This window comes from Calidris pugnax, unplaced genomic scaffold (assembly GCF_001431845.1).
Source record: "Calidris pugnax isolate Ruff unplaced genomic scaffold, ASM143184v1 scaffold44, whole genome shotgun sequence".
NCBI classification, from domain to species: Eukaryota; Metazoa; Chordata; class Aves; order Charadriiformes; family Scolopacidae; genus Calidris; species Calidris pugnax.
The window spans coordinates 2,914,702-2,930,725 of NW_015094506.1; the positions used below are offsets into that span (position 1 = coordinate 2,914,702).

General features: G+C 44.0%; 1 protein-coding gene across 3 annotated transcripts; it reads right to left on the reverse strand.

Moving 5' to 3' along the window:
- Positions 1-1,305: 1,305 nt before the first annotated feature.
- On the reverse strand, positions 1,306-15,403 carry IFT27 (intraflagellar transport 27). Of its 3 annotated transcripts, none has more exons than XR_001414316.1 (8): positions 15,265-15,387; positions 11,908-11,987; positions 10,791-10,850; positions 10,057-10,116; positions 8,990-9,107; positions 8,551-8,660; positions 8,119-8,338; positions 1,306-1,534 (listed from the first exon to the last, which is right to left on the reverse strand). XR_001414316.1 is itself a non-coding variant. In XM_014964329.1 (7 exons), exons 1-7 carry the CDS (start codon positions 15,296-15,298, stop codon positions 8,240-8,242), a joined length of 561 nt encoding a protein of 186 aa, XP_014819815.1. In that variant the 5' UTR covers positions 15,299-15,403; the 3' UTR covers positions 4,507-8,239. The 3 variants fall into 3 exon arrangements, 1 of the variants encoding a protein (XP_014819815.1); XR_001414317.1 differs by lacking the exon at positions 1,306-1,534 and adding an exon at positions 1,608-1,623; XM_014964329.1 differs by lacking the exon at positions 1,306-1,534 and having other exon boundaries at positions 4,507-8,338; positions 15,265-15,403.
- Between the last annotated feature and the right edge of the window lie 621 nt (positions 15,404-16,024).

Below are 16,024 nucleotides of genomic sequence, written 5' to 3' on the forward strand. Positions count from 1 at the left end.
ATACTGAGAGGAGGCGGCGGCAAAGAATTTGCTGCTGACCGCTGCATTGCTAGGAGGCAAACACATGGCCGGCCTTGTGCAGGCCAGTTTCTGCCTGAGTGCCCCAAGTCACATATCCCCAGCATCATCTCCAGCACTGGGAAAACAGATGGTATAATAAATGAGCGCAGTCTGATAAAAGGAGGAAAGGGTGCCTGCCTCCCATGCCCCTCACCCGCGCGGAGACACACATCCAGCATGGGCACAGCTCCCTCGCGCCTATACCAGCCCAGTTTTGTGCCAGAACTAGCCAGCTGAACAAGGCACAAGCTCTACCCTCATACCAGATGGAGAGGAGAGGGTAGGAGAGGGTGGTGGTGGATAGAAAGACCAGTGGTTGGTTGTTTTTTCTCACAGCAGCTTACAACCCCATAAAGAAAAGTACCTGGGGGGATCTAAGCAGTCTTAAGGTAATGGGGAGGGCTGCTAGCACAAGAGGTGCAGCAGAATTGTGGGGATATAGAGTTACAAGACATCCATGAGCAGAGACAGGAGGAAAAGGGTAAGAGGCAGGGACAGTGTAGAGGAATCAGATAGATCAAAATGGTTGTGGGCTGAGACAGCATGCAGTGATCACTTCTGTCTTGGTGAGGAGGGAAAGCCAGCCGACCAGCAGCCCTAGCTGGGAGGGCCATCTAGGGCAACGACTTAGTGCACTTAAGGGAAATATCCCCAGGTCTCAATAAGTGCAGAAACTACAGGACAGAGTCTGCATTATTCTGCTTTCACTTGTACCAGAACTGTCCTCCTGCCCTTACTCGGTTTCATGACAGTGTCCAAGAATGCTCCTTTACCTCCTCCACTACTTCCCCAGACACACGCACGCAGAGACTTGCACCATCCTTTCCTCTGCCTTTACCTCAGTTACAAGAAACCCACTCTTGTTACCCATGTCCAAACCCACCAGCGTTCCGTCCCTGACTCACATTTTCCCGTTCACTGCAGCCTGAGCCCTCTCTGCTGACAATAGCACAGAAAAGCATTATCTCAACCCTGTAAGACGCCTTTCCTAGATACTCTCTTCTGCTGTTCTTAGAAGCTGACTGCTTCAACTGCAACCTGAATTTCAAAACTTCTGGTTTCACAGTCCCCAAAGCGATGTCACCCAACATCACAAAACCAAAATCCTAGAAATGGCACACAATGGCCACGCACAACTGTTGGGACTAAGAGAAAGTGAGGCTTCATGGGAATAAAAATACATCAGCAAAAGCAGAGAAGGGAAATCAACGCAGAAAAGAGATTCCTCCCATGCAGAGCTGAAGGCATTTTTATTGTAGGTAATTTTATTCATGAACAGAGTGATTTCCCTCTGCTTTACATTGACCTCATACACATTGCATTTTTCTATTTTTTGAGGTGAAGTATTGATATTCTGGGGAGGCCTTCTGCTGTATGAACCGATTGTGAAGTTTTTGTTGGGAAGATGTCAACACTTGAGTCGTAGAGGGCACTTCTGTTTGGTCAGGTGAGGTGCAGGTTCTCTTTCCATTCCCTGAATGGATGAACATAATGTATTCAGGATGCTGCAGCAAAATGAGGCATTGGCTTGTGTGTTGTTCCCTGTCCCCTGTACCTTCCTCCCTCCACACAAAAAAAAGAAAAAAAAAAGAAAAAAAACTTCACAAATTAGCACCAAAGACAAGTGTTAGATGATTCTTCTGGTTTTTTACAGTGCATACGTCCCCCATCGCCTCTGGGGGTGGAGGGAATCTGTCCTAACATTACCCCTCTAAATGTGGAGCATCTGTTTTAAAAAGGACATTCTCCCTTCTGCTGGAGCCAGTAGTGCAAAACAGGTGCTTCAGGTGGATGAGTCCTCTGACATTTTGGGGTGAGATAAATCACATCTTGAAGTGCCCCCCACCCTTGATGATAAAGAACCTGTCCAAATTTTTTCTACTGTTACTGTAAAAAAAAAAAGAAAAAAAAAAGAAAGAGTTTTAAGCAAATAGATCACCCCAGTTTCTGGCAAAAAACCCAGAGATAGTGTCAAAACTAATTTGTGTTTTAAATGATACAAAGATGTGTGGGTAACAATAGTAGGCGTCTACTTCCCTCCACTCAGAAATCCCCAAGAACTGTACACAATCTGAATTTCCAACATCTCTTCACACTCTTCCACCCTGATAGTCTGATACTGTCCTTAGCTTATCTACTCTATTTTTCCTGGTCTCATCTGGACAAGCTGTCTCCACTCACCACTGCTCCTCTCAGCGTCACAGCTTGCTGTTCTATCTCCCCACACTACTCCAAGCCTTATCATTCTGGATTCCTGCTATCAAATCTCATCCCTGTCATGCAGACTTGCTTTGTTTTAATGTTCTAAATCATCCTGCCTTGTTCTAATGCTGGCCCTACATCTTGAACCTAAACTGATGGCTACCATTGACCGTCCTCATCACGGCTCTGAATTCCCCAAACCGACCTTGGCCCCAAGATCTTGGCCCTGAACAATCTCTGTTCAGTTATTTATTCTTACCACCTGCCCTCCCACCTGCAGTGTCATCCACCTCTACCCTGTATCCTCATTTTCCCTCAACAGCTCATGCAAAAATTACTTTCCCTCCCACTTCATTTCCATACATCATTCTACAAGCCAGGAAAAGCCTTAGGTCTTCCCACCCCTAACTCCCACCCTCCCACTCTGCCTCAGCAAATCCTTTGGGCTCTTCATGAAGGGATATAGACCCCACTCCTTCCTACATATTCCTGTTCTCCTGCTGCTCCTGCATTTCCCCTGTTTGGGACACAGCAGCTGATCATTTCTGCCTTTATACTTTCCCGCTCACAATCCCTAACTTGAAGCCCTCATATTGTGTATTTTTTCCAGTACTTGTGCAGAAAGATTACAGGCTCCACATTTCTCCAATTGATGCAAATCTGGCTGGAGGGAAACTCATCAAGCTGACCCCATCCCCGACCCTGGCTTGACATGTGGGGTCTGTCACATTTCCCTTTTAAACATTGCCAGATTTGGATTTGATCTCAGAGACCAGGAAAGAGAGCAATTCCAGGCTTCTCTTGACAAACAGCTCTAGGGGAGGAAATATGTGAAGCTGTGACAGAAGAATGAGAGAAAGTCCCCCAAGGAGTAAAAAAAAAAACAAAAACCAACACCAAAAAAACCCTAACAAAACTCCAAGTCAGAATGAGAGCAGCCAGTGTCTGCGAAAGTTACACTGCAGCAACCTCTGAAGAGCCAAGACAAGGCTGCCAGGACTCAGTAGGGGTCTCCTGCCAGGAAATTACACTCTAGACTGAGCAACATCCCCATCTCTCGGGTGACTTCAACAGGGAGTCGCAACACCTAAAGAGGCCTGAAAAGACTAGAGACTGAGCAGCTCTCTTCTTTCTCCCTCCCCCAAGCATTGTTGTTCCGGGTCAACAGAGCCAAGGGCAACTGGCACAGAAGACATTGTTCTCCAGGCAAGATGACAGCAGGAGGAGGAAATAGGATGCGAGAAGCAGAGAGATGATGTGCCCTTAGGCTAGGAGAGATGTTGCAGGGGCCAAGATAGCCCTTGAAGAGCTCCTGCTCAGACTCCACCTCCGCTGCGAAAGGTCCTAGAAGTCCCTTAGCCCCAGCTTCAATGGAGTACCATCTGCAACATGGAAAAATTACTTGCTAACAACAAGCAGAGGCAGATATTCTCCATCAAGTAGATATGAGGTAGGAAAAGAAGGACTGAGAATGCATGGGGAGAGAGAGGTCCCATCATAGATGGTGTCAAGAATAGGAATGTCTTCCTCCTACTAGCAGGTAATCTGCTGTCACACTGCTGACTTTATACAGGCAGATGAGACAACGACTGCAAGCAGTTGCCACCTGAACATCATAGATACAGTAATTATCAAAAGCAGAGCACAGTCTTGAGCAAGTTGTGGACCCCCATGGATCTGTATAAGCACCAGTAGAAAGCAGTTGCTGCCTACAGAAGAGAAATGCAGTGTTTTCCCTGCTGTCAGCACCTGCGTCAGGCTCCTGGTTTCTCTTGAGATACAGCCCTTAATTGGGATAGATTGTACGTTTTCTGCTGTAGCCCAACCCAGCTCCCAGTTTAATTGCTAGTTTATGACTTAGCCTGTTTTGTGCTTTCCACGCTACTTCTTTCTCCACTTAATCTAATAGAATTATAGAAAGTATTGCTGGGAGGACCTCAGGAGGCCACAAAGTTTATCCTTCTGCCCCAAGGCAGTATTTCATTTTCAACAACATCATGTGTCTTTTGCTATCAGGTCAGATCGGTCCAAGATGTATAGCGGGTAAAGAAATGAAGCTTACCCAGGGGAGTCAATTGGCATAAAAGACTAAATCCAGCCCTTTAAGTCACTGAAGTTATATCAGAAATAACCCTGGTCCAAATGGTGTCATTTATCAGATGAGCTTTCTGAAAGATGTCCTTTCTTAAGTTTTAAGTCTCTAAAATGAACAAATCCGTAGAAAAAACTGTTTTGACAGGCCCATTTCAGTATATTTAATGCTTTATTATGAACAGCAGTGGCCACTCCATTGTTAAAACTGAACAGATCTTATCACAGTATGATCAGCTTTGAAACTCCTATTAACTCCCACAATAAAACCTGATCTTTCTGGAATTTTACATCCTGCATTTCACCCCACAGTAGAATATGTCTGGCAAGCCAAAACAAAACCATTAAAGCACCTTTAATATGACAACTTTACACAAATGAATTCCCAGTAAAATTTCAGAGTGTCAGTCAGCTTCTTAAGGTTCTTTCTTCCAAAACAATTTGACTAAAAATTCCACTTTTGTTTTCTTTTGTCTATTAATCTCTCTAAGAAGAAATGTCTTGCAGCCTTGGGAATAGATAATGCAGAAATTAGAAGGATGAAAAAAAAATCAGCTGGTGATGTATCAAGCTAAGTAAAGCAGGGCACAAGTATAACAGGGATTCTGTGCAGCACAACCATGAGGACCAAAGGAAAAGTAAGGAGGAGGGACTTCAAGGAGGAAAGAATGTTATTGACTAATCCAACAAGCAAGCAGGAAAAAGAAGGACTATGTCTCTCTTAAAAATGGTTAAAGGCCTGTTTATTCCCTCCCCCTTCTTTTGAAAATTCAGTTCTGGTTGAGCTGGGTCTCTTCTGGGTTGTAAACACCCATGCTGAGCACCTGCAGCACTGCACAGCTGGACAAAGCAGGGGAGCTGTAAGAAGACGACAAGCTTCCCGGTCAGCAGACAGGCTTTCTGCCTTCCTCCCACTGTTCTCCACGGGGTTTGTCATTCAGAGCGATGCTAAGGCTACAAGCAGCAAACACACATCCTCACCCTACAGACATGACCACAGCAGTTACTGAAAACGGTAAGAGAAACTTAATAATTGCTTCAGACTCTTATCCTGCTTGTCTAGCTCACATACTCACTACCCTAAGCTCCTCCACACAGACACAAAACTATTTTTTGCAGCCTTCCTGTATCTGGCTCCCATGTTCTTTACCCACTCTTCACTACTTCCTCTACAAGGTCACAAATAAGCTAGGAAAATAGCAACAAGCATTGCCTGCATCATGCTGGTATTATATAGTACGTTAGCCAGCAAGGACAATATATTATGCTTTTAAAATGCAGTTGGAAGGACTGAGATAGTTATGGTCAAACATACCATTTTGAAGGACGTGAAATTGCATCTACATTAGTGGTCGAAATAGTCCTGTAAAAAGCAAGTTGGGCAACGCGCTTTTGACACAACCTCTTTTCTAATTCTAGTCATGGCCTGTGGAAAGAGGGAAATGGGCAGTGGGTGATTCCCTACTGCTAGCTAATTAGATCATACATTTCCTCTCTCAGACAATATATCTTTCCCTGCATGGGATGGATTTTTCTTCACTAACCTCTCAAAAGCAGCTTCCCTATAAATCACAAATCACCACTGCAAGCATTCCCTTAATGAGATCCTCCAGCTTTTGCATTCATTTAATAAAACAGTGTTCACCAATCTTCATCTTAGTGGTGCATTTAGATTGTTTATTTGAAGTTATGGGAGGCCCTTCTGGTGCAGAGAGATTGAATTCCCTGGTTAGAAATTGCATAGGATTCATTTTCTCACCCATTCCCAAGGCATTCATCCCCTCTATATACCACGTCACACGTGGCAAACACACCTGGCGTGCTATTTTCAATATGAAAAAATATCTGTCTTGTGTTGTGATCACATCATCAATAGAACCAGGGGGAAATGAGCTACCAAATCAAAACAAACCTTCTTCAGTTCTTTAACTAGATCAGCACAGCATCCAAAATAACTTTTACTCTTAATAGTCAGAGGTACTAGCACCTGCAGGCAAGACTCTACTCAGCCCATGTAAATCAACAGACACTCCCCAGGATTAACAAGACCACCCATGTAAAATACAAATGCCAATAATGCTAATCCAATTCAAAAAAGAGTGAGTCTTCTAGTTACCCTAAGCCCACAGAGGAGTCCTTCCTTCTTTGGAGGAAGCAAGAGCTCTCCCAGCTGGTTATGTCTTTTTTTTGAGATAGCTTCTAGCAAAAGAATCTATTCATTTTCTTTTCTTATGGGCTGAGCTCCTACTTAACCTCTTTAGCTGGCATTCATGCTCCCTAGCTAATTCCAAGCCTCAACACACCGTTGCCAACAAAATGAGCCCAGCTGCTTCTCCAGATTCTTGAAGTGCTTCATAAACTCTGCTACAACATCTGCAGCCATATTTCCTATGCTCAATCCAATGTACTTTTCCTAGCATTGGGCATAAAAATGGTTATAAAATGCACATATAAAAGTCTTGAAAGACAGATTCCTGAAAAGCCTGCACTGAAAAATCATTCAGTGCTTACTCTCTACAAAATTCATCTTCCCTTGCACAAGGAAGGCTAACAGAATCTGGGAGAAGAAAAAGGTTGTGGTTTTGAACTCCTTGGTGTTGGGCTGGGTGACAAGGCGGTACTTTACCATGGATGCTTTCACATATGGCATTATCAAACAGACTCTCATGCATACAACATCAGCACTCCACACAAAAGAGCCGTTCTCTCTAGGCTTTTACCCTTTCTGATCCAAAACTTCTACCCAGACAGGGCTGAGTCCGAGTAGCTCAGCCAGGTTGTCTTTCATTTCCTTGGTCCTGCTTCCACTAGTGACAACAGAATTGCGGTTTTCAATACAAAATTTAAGGACAAGCAGGGGAAGTTTAACAACAAAGAGGACCCTGAATCTAGTAAAGGATTGAGAACTGAACCTAATGAGAACATAGCATTGCCACGTTCAGCTGACAAAAAGAAAAATGACACAAACCCACACAAGATGACCAAGACATGAAGAAGAAAAGATAATTTGTTTTAAATTTTGGACTTGTCTGCAGCAAGAATACCATTTATTCTATCTGACCCCATTTTGCAGGCAAGCCAATTTGGATATGCCCATAGGAAGTCCTGCTCCTTTCAGGAGAGGTAACTTCTTGAGAAATCTTGTGACCTGGGACCAGCAGAGGGCACTGCGTTACCAAGTGACAGCAATACAGACGCAAGACAGTTCCTACCAGGCAGTGAAAGTGAGCCACCCTGAAGAACAGAAGCAGATTCTAGAAGTCAAAAACACCTATTAGTCATTGGCATATCAGTCCTACAACTGATAAGAGTAACATTTTTATAACAGGCCTCAAACTCTGGGCACTCCTAGAACCACACCTAAACCCCCACACATCTCAGTCTCCATGTGTCTATTTTAGGGCATAGGCCTATTGAAACTGCATTTCAAGCAGCAGGGCCAAATCAGTCCTGCCCTGCAACATATGTAGCAAGGCTGGGTTGCTTAAGTTGAAAAACATCCTGTCAGCTTCCTCTCTCTTTCTCCAAACCTCTAAATCCTTGCTTGCAGCAGCAGGAAATCTGTTCAGGCAAGAGACAAGACAATATCAAAGGAAAGAGCTGGCAATTTCCATTCTGCCCTCCCCTTTTACTCCCCGCCTCCTCCAACCTAGCAGATTTTCAGTGAGCAGAGGAACCAAGTTAGAGGACATGAAAGGAATGCTGAGGTAGCAACTTCAGAAGAGTGTCTTTCCACTTGCTTATTTCTAGTTTATTTTGAATTACCAGAAGATGACCATGAAGAAGCAAATAGCTCATCTCTTTTCTTCTCTCTGTATTCCATCCTGCAGGATTCTGGGCATTTGGAGAAGCTTAGAGGATAAATAAGTCATCCCAGTCACGGCCCTCAAGCTAGTGAATGAAAGGTTTCCACTTTCTCTTTGTACAGTTGGTGGAATGACTTTGCCAGGATGTGGAAAGGGGCCTCAAAATTTTTCATCTCCTTCTGTAAAGAAATAAGAAAGTTGGGAATGACAGATGGAATAAGCATTTGACTATTTCTGCTCTAACTGCTTCACAAAAAGCCAGATTAAAACCAAGGGTGAGTTAGATGACAGACAAGTGGAAGAGCCCCCCCAGTTATCTTTCTTTACCTGAAAGAGAAGATAACTTTACAAACACCCACTTCCACAGACGGTGAAATGAGCAGATACTCACCACTGACATCTCGCAGTATTCCAGGCCATGTTTCTCAGCCCACTCCTGTGCTTGTTTCTCCTCCACAACTCGACGACCAACCAGGTCTGTTTTATTCCCCACTAAGACACCTACAGGAAAAAAAAAAAAAACCAAACAAAACATGAATCAAAGGAAAAACAACAACCCAGAAATGCTGACTTGTTAGCAATAAATGCTGGAACATTTGTAGAAGTAGCTGAAAAAGTTGGAGGCGTGGAGAACAGTCTACAACCACCTAGAAAAGATTCCACAAAGGAAACATATTCATGCCTTATCTGCTTTGTGATAAAAGCAAATGAGTTGGAGGAAGCCATGCCTGCCCCTGGCTTAAAATAAATGCCCTATGCAACATCTCAATGGGAACAACTGCTATCATACAAGAGGGGAGCGGATTACAAGAATCTCACCCATTTCTTACCCGGGATGTGCATTCCAACTGCTTGAGCCCTCAGCTTCTCCAGCCACTTGGCACAGTTGTTGAAAGATTGCTCGTTAGTGACATCATAGACAAGGCACAGGACGTTGGGTTGCTCCCACTGCACAGCAAGAAAGGAACATTGTCAGCTCTAATGAAACTGATGCGGTCAACAGCCAGTCCATAAACACGGCAAACACAGATGCTAAGACAAAAATAAAAAGCCTAACATACAGGAATCCTATGCCCTGGCTGAGGTTTCACATTTCAGTTGAGCTGACTAAATGGATAGCTGGCACTGGGAGAGGTGGGTCTTGCTCTCTTTCCCCATTCCTGTCTGCATGGTCCTGCGCCTTTACTTGTATCGGCTCTGGCACTCATCTGATCCCTGGGGAAGCTGATTCTTCATGCTGAATCAGCGCAAAATTAATCTGAGAGAAAAAAGTAGAAAGGTTTTCTTCCAATTTGAGAAGCTGAGCCAGCTTCTAGAGAGGTCCCTTGCAAACCAGACCTGGTGCAAGGGCAAAAGTGGAATTGCCTCTTTTAGAGCAATGAGCCATTAGGTTGACTTAGCCATCTTCGGAAACGTCATATCAATTAATTGATTCTGCTTCTCAAAATGAGATAACACAACAGAGAACTGTACAGGTAAGGATACAAATGTGTGAAGAAAAAAAAACCAAGGGCAGTATTATGCTCAAGGACAAGATTAAGTCCTGCTGGATCAAACACATCGCTGTAACACAAAAATCCCCACTGTTGAAGTAGCAGCAAAATAGGTGTTTTTCTAAGAAATAATTTTAACCAACAGCACGCAGCAATTCTTGGTTAAACATCCCTATTTCTTTTGTAAGAAAACTGAAAGACTATCTGCTTTCCTTCCTCTGGAAAGTATTTCTTCTAGTACTTTTACAAGTTTTAGAGAGGTAGAACAGGATGCATTGGCAACTGAGGTAATTGCTCCCATTTACACTAAAGACAAAGTTTGCTACATATGCCAGACTGAGGAGTTCAGATCTTCAAAGCAAAAGCACTTCCGTGGAAGAAGAGGACTGTTACATAAGACTTACCAGTTTCTCCAACATTTCAGAAAATAGATCTTTTCCTGCAGAGTCAAAAATGAAGAATTCCTGAAAGCGGAAGCAGAAAGAAGGCTCTTGCCAGGAAAAATACAGTGTAGGGAAAGGTTTTGAAAGTAAATACTGGAACTTGTAACTCCCGCATTTTGTTCAGTACAGCAGTTTTATATTCCTATGGGACAAGTTCCCTGCACTCAGAATACTCCAGTTCAGATAGTATGAGAAAAGAAATAGCTATTTTTCACGTACAACCAATAAAAGGGTTACCTCCAAGGCCACTAGTCTGGTTTCCATCCCTACTGGAAACAGAACATGTGGAGAGGGACAGTAACCTGCACTATTTATACAAAATTATACATGTGGCCCACATTTCAGTAGTGGGAGTATAGGGCATTAAGGAAAAATAACAGATAAATTGCAATTTCCATAGTTCTAAGAAACATGAAGCAAAACTGAGTGCCCTAAAGGACAGAACGGAATCCTAACAAAGCTGGCAACAGCTTTGGTTTAAGATGTCATGTTGGATACAAGTATGTAAAACTTACATTTTTAAGATTAAACTAACCCTGGAGTATCAGTGATTGTATACAATCAGCCTCATTTCCTTAATGCAACTTAATGGCCTTATGAACATGAAGAAAGATCTTCTACCAGAATGAGACTGAAGTGAGGTTTGAGCTCTGGATGTCTCTTTCTGACCCAATTTATGTCACAGAAATACTCACCACACTATCACTTGTCTCTGGAACTGATACAGCCTTCACCAACAGTTCTATGCCCGTTGTCTGTCAAGAAGAATCAGGAAAACAAGGATCAGACGAGTTTTTAAGAGCCTGTCCAACCGCATACCAACTATGCATTGGATTGAGGCAATTCTTGTGAATCATTATGATCCAATCAAACATTGACTTCTGGGAACTCCTCAGCTCTGGTAACATACTCCCACCTACATGTCAAAGCCACATAGATTTGCTCTGATGGAGGAAAAAGATGGAGAAGAACATCCAGAGATTTGCTTATAGACAGCTAAGAGTATTAGCTGAAATCTGCAGGGCTACGCTCACTATCACACTGCTGCTCTAAAGCACGCCTTAGAACGCTTTGCACCAACCGTGTGATCAGCTAACATATGGGACTGAGGTTATTTGTGCCTCTTCCACCTTTTATCTCATTCTGCTTTGTAGCTTGTTTGTTTGTTCTATTTCTATCCTTAACTTCTGGTTTCCATCTTTATTTCAATGAATAAACACATTTTAGGGTTTTTTTTTCCTCCACACTCATATTTTCCTTTTTTTACTTTACTTATATTTACTTTTATTTTTATCCTGCTTCTGATTAGTCATCACCATTGATTCTCACACTGAAAGACTGCAAACTGTATCCTCTTCATCTGGGAACAGTTTCTGTAGATTATAATTATCTTGGGGCTATGCAGCACATCTTCATGTTTGCATAGTGATAAGCGCACTGTCCACACGCACATTTAATAGTTGGAATTAAAAGCTTTCTCCTTCAGCAATGTTTTTTCATAGAGCACTCCTTAAAGGGGTAAGCTCTCTAACACCACAAAAGCTTGTGAAAACATTGGTTCAGCAGGAAAATTATAAAATTAACTAAATTACTCTGCGTTAAGTTTCAAAACCAGCACCTTCATAATGTAAAGACTTAAAGTAAATGGCTTCTCTTCAAAATATAGGGTGTAAGAGAAAGAAAACCCTTTAAGACCCCACCTTGAATGCCTCAACTTAAAATCATATTATTTATTTTGTCCTAGACCTTCTTAGTTCTTTCATGCAACTTAGAAAAATGTTGGATAACAGATTGAGCCTGCTGTATGCTTACCAGTGTGTAGTTCTTCTGAAAATGAGCCCCATCATTGCGGAACATCTGGGCTAAAGCACTCTTTCCCACAGCTGGATCTCCTGCAAAACCAAAAACATTAAAGATTTTTGTTTTATCCTAGAGAATCTTATTTTCCTTCAGTTCTGTTACTATCACGTGCCATGGATGATATAACTGAATACAGGCAAAATAACCGTCACAAGAAGCACAAAACAATCTAAAAGGTAATCCTCACATGAGAAAATGAATATTGCCACATGCATACTGGTGCTGACATCAGATTTCTGCTCTACAAACAACGGTAAAGATTCCCTAGATCAGGTCGGAACTGCTGTTTGTTCTAAAATTCATGTCTACCCTATAGTCTTTACCTAAGAATGAAAATTTCCCAGATATGTTATTATGTAGAGAAAAACACAATGTGATAAGGGAGACTAAGCTGCATAGGCTATTTTCTCTCCTTAGATGACCTATTTCCTCAGATTCAAATTCTTGTTATATACTGAGTTTAGGGAAGAGACAGGTCATTTATATACTACAAAGCTGCTTAAGCTGGTAACATTCCTCGATGAACTCTTCTTGCTGACCCTGCTAAGAGAGCAACTCTTGCTGACTCAATGCTGCTGGTGGCTCATTAGTTGCATCCTGGGCATAACAGAAGCAAATGTCGCTTGACTGGAGAGAAAGAGCCTGCTGATTCATCCCTGTATGGAAGGAAAACCAAGGGGCTTTAGTTTTAGCTCTTCTAGAGCCAAGGCTTTCTGGTATGGCTTGCACAACACTTCGGGCAAACCTGGCAGCTGCCTGCTTTGGCCTGCTGTTACAAAACTCAGTAAGATCCAAAGCAATGGCAAAGAACTGCAGAATTCACATAAGCCCTTATCACTCCATGAAAAATATCAAAATCCTTGCAAAATAAAGTCTTAATTTAATGTTCCCAAAGGCCTTAACCTCTCTTCACATGCTGTCTCACTAGCCTAGATAGCTGAAAGGACAGGAACCAGGAATCAAATACCTCAGTGGTTCTAGCTTTACCCACCCTTTAGGGAACATTCATGACAGCCAGGCCTGGAATACAAGTTTTTTACATTACCATTTACATTGTTAGTAAATAAACCCAGAAAAGGCTATATATTTTGACCCTACTATAGCTTCCTAGAAGGTGTTTGGAAGGAAATTGGTAAAGCTATCTGCTCACATAATATTATACAGGAGGAAGGGTGTTTTGGATAGTGACAATTGCTCCTAGATGCATTAACCAAATGTAGTTCTTGTTTAAACATTTTTAGCATGCTTGCTTACTTTCAGCTGAGTTGGGCTCATAATATTTAGACAGGAAAATCTGGTAAGTCAGCTTGTTTGTTCCCTGATCAGTTCAAGCTTGTGCGGAAGACAACACTCTGTTCTGAGTGGAAGCTATTCTGTATTTCAATAGACAATTAGATCTGTCTTTGTAAAATGAGATAGAGATGCATTCATTGCTCTAAACTGCACAGGCATCATCCAGTGCAAATTCTTAACTAATGTGTTGCCTTTCTTCAATTTGACAGCCCCAGTTGTTCTTTCCCTCTCCTTATTCTTTGCCATCCTCTTAGCCCATTACATCACTACACTGTCTCAAAATAAGTTTCCTTGCCCTTTTCATCTGCCAGTACTGCATACCACAGTATTTATTCCAACCATATTTCTGTTATTCTGCCAGAATCTGTAGTGTCTCTAAAATGCCTGCTTACTGCTGCCAACTGCCTTTCTACAATGAAAACCTTTTGGTAGTGTCTCCATAGTAAGCTCAAACAACAATATATTTTACTGTGTGTCTGTAAATTACCCTTGAAAGAACACAGGAATCGCTTTCTATTGTCAAGTTAATAGTCTCCCTTTTGCTAATAAAAGCCTTTTCCCCCTGTTGTTCTCTTTGACCTTGGTGCAGCTCCCAATACTGGGAGCTGCTCTATTCTTCATAACCATTTCCTTAGGTACACAAGAGTTCCCCGTTCCATCTCTGATGTTTGGGCTCCTACCTATGTAATTGCTTTTTCTTGTTCCCTTTAGGTTGTCGTGGTTACTCATCTCTTATGTCTCTTTCTCTATGTTGGTCTCTTCTGCAAGAAAGAAATTATTTTGCCTGGTCCGCTTCATCAATTTATTATTTTTAAAAATTCATGGATATTATTGTAGTACTTAGAAGCACTACATATGGGACAGGTCCTTCCTGTTGTTTGTGTTGTGAACAGAATTGAAAAGGCAGCTCCAGACCCAATTAGCATTAAGCACATAACTGGGTCATCCAAAGAAAACCTATGTGAATTTAAAATAGTCATGGAATTGGCCTCTGGTAATGTTAAACAACAAAATTGGAAAGACTTAAGCAAAGCCTATGCATTGGAACCTGGAAACTTCCAAATTGGAAATGATTCTAAGACTCAAATCTAGAAGACACGTATGATGCTTGTGCTCTCCACAGTAACTACCAACAGAGGCATGACAGAGATTAAATCTTTTGCATTTACCAAAGATCACACCTAGCTTTGTGCAAGTTGATGGTTAGCTGCTTTTCAAGTTCAAAAAGAAAGCAAACGTTTTACCCCGAAGGAAAGAAAACAGGTTTGGAGCAAAGAGCTAAACTTGGGAGTTGTCTGCACACAAAGTTTTTATGGATTTGTGCTTCTGGCTGAGGCTGCATAGAGCTTCAATGTAGAGAGAGGGGGAAAAAAAAAAAAAGCTTTCTTCCCGCAGTGTTAACAACCAGCTGCATTTACTTTCAACACCGCACAATCCACTCTGACTAAATAATCAGTGTTCTTCACCTCACTTTTTTTTCCAGGCTAACCTCCTGTTTGCTTGGGGAAAAAGATGCTTCTGCGAAGTGCACATGCTTCACCCTTCAACAATTTGCTGAGGCTCTATCTTTCCTTTACGCTCCCAGACTCATCCCAATTTCTGCCATGATTTTTTCCTCCAGCGCAAAGGGAGTATGAGGCTGCCTACCCTGCTCCCTTCACGCCTTCCCCACCTTCACCCCACCTTTACACACTGTGGAAACACTCTTTTTTTTTTTTTAAATATTTTTTTTCTTTTTCTCCACCGTTCCTGTCTCGGGGGAGCCGAGGTCCTCGCCTCTCTCCTGTCACCGCTTTTCCCACCTTTTCGCCACCGGGGCGACCCCTCGACGAGGGAGCCGAGGGAAGCCAGGCCGGCTCCCGGCGCGGCCCGCCACCACCCGCCCGGGCCTCCCCCTCACCGAGGGGGCCTGGGCGTCCCGGCACCACCCCGCTGCCGGCCTCGGCCCCACCCCACGGAGCCGTTCTAGGCCCCTACCGCCAGCGGGGCGGATGGGACCCGACGGGCTGGACTCACCTGCCAGGAGGCACTTGGCAGCGAGCTTTACCATCGCCCCGGCCCGGGGAAGGGGGCGGCGGGCCGGGATGGCAGCGGCTGCTGCCGCCACCGCGCTTCGCCGCGGCCCTAGCAACGGCGCGGCCCTAGCAACCGAAAGCCCCGCCCTCCTTCAGGAGGCCTCAGCCCGCCCAGCTCGGTTGGCTGAGAGCTCTGCTCATCAATGCCAACCCGGAGTTATGATTGGTTCTCTTGCCTTTTCCCGCCCACCAAACGCCCTATCAGTCAAACGCGACCCCCCGCCCCTTCTGGGCGCTAAGGCGGGGCAGCTCGCTCCGCGGGTGGCGCCGTGGTGTTACTGGGACCGAGGGAGTAGTTTCTGCCCGGCAACTAAGTACGTCATCAGGAACCGGTTTGTCATTGGGTAGAACACAGGGGACCGTACCACAGAGCGGAAATTAACCCACGGGGGACTTGGCAGAAAATAATAAAGATACGGGCCAAGAGCTATGTAGGAGGGGCGCGGCAGCACCAGGAAGGGAAAAAACAAGCGGGAGGGAAGGGAGGGAAGCATCCGCGTCCTGCCTGCCATCCCAAGGAATGGGCTCTCCCGTGCGCACGCGCCCTCACCCCTACGCTTGCCTGGGGGCTTTGCTGCGCATGAGCTGCCCCGCGCGGCTGGGACGCACTAATCCCCCCCGCGCGCCCTGTTCTGCGCGTGCGCGCGTGACCAACGGTCGGGTTTAAGGGGGGCGCGCGAGCTCGGCCGTTAGCGGTGGGC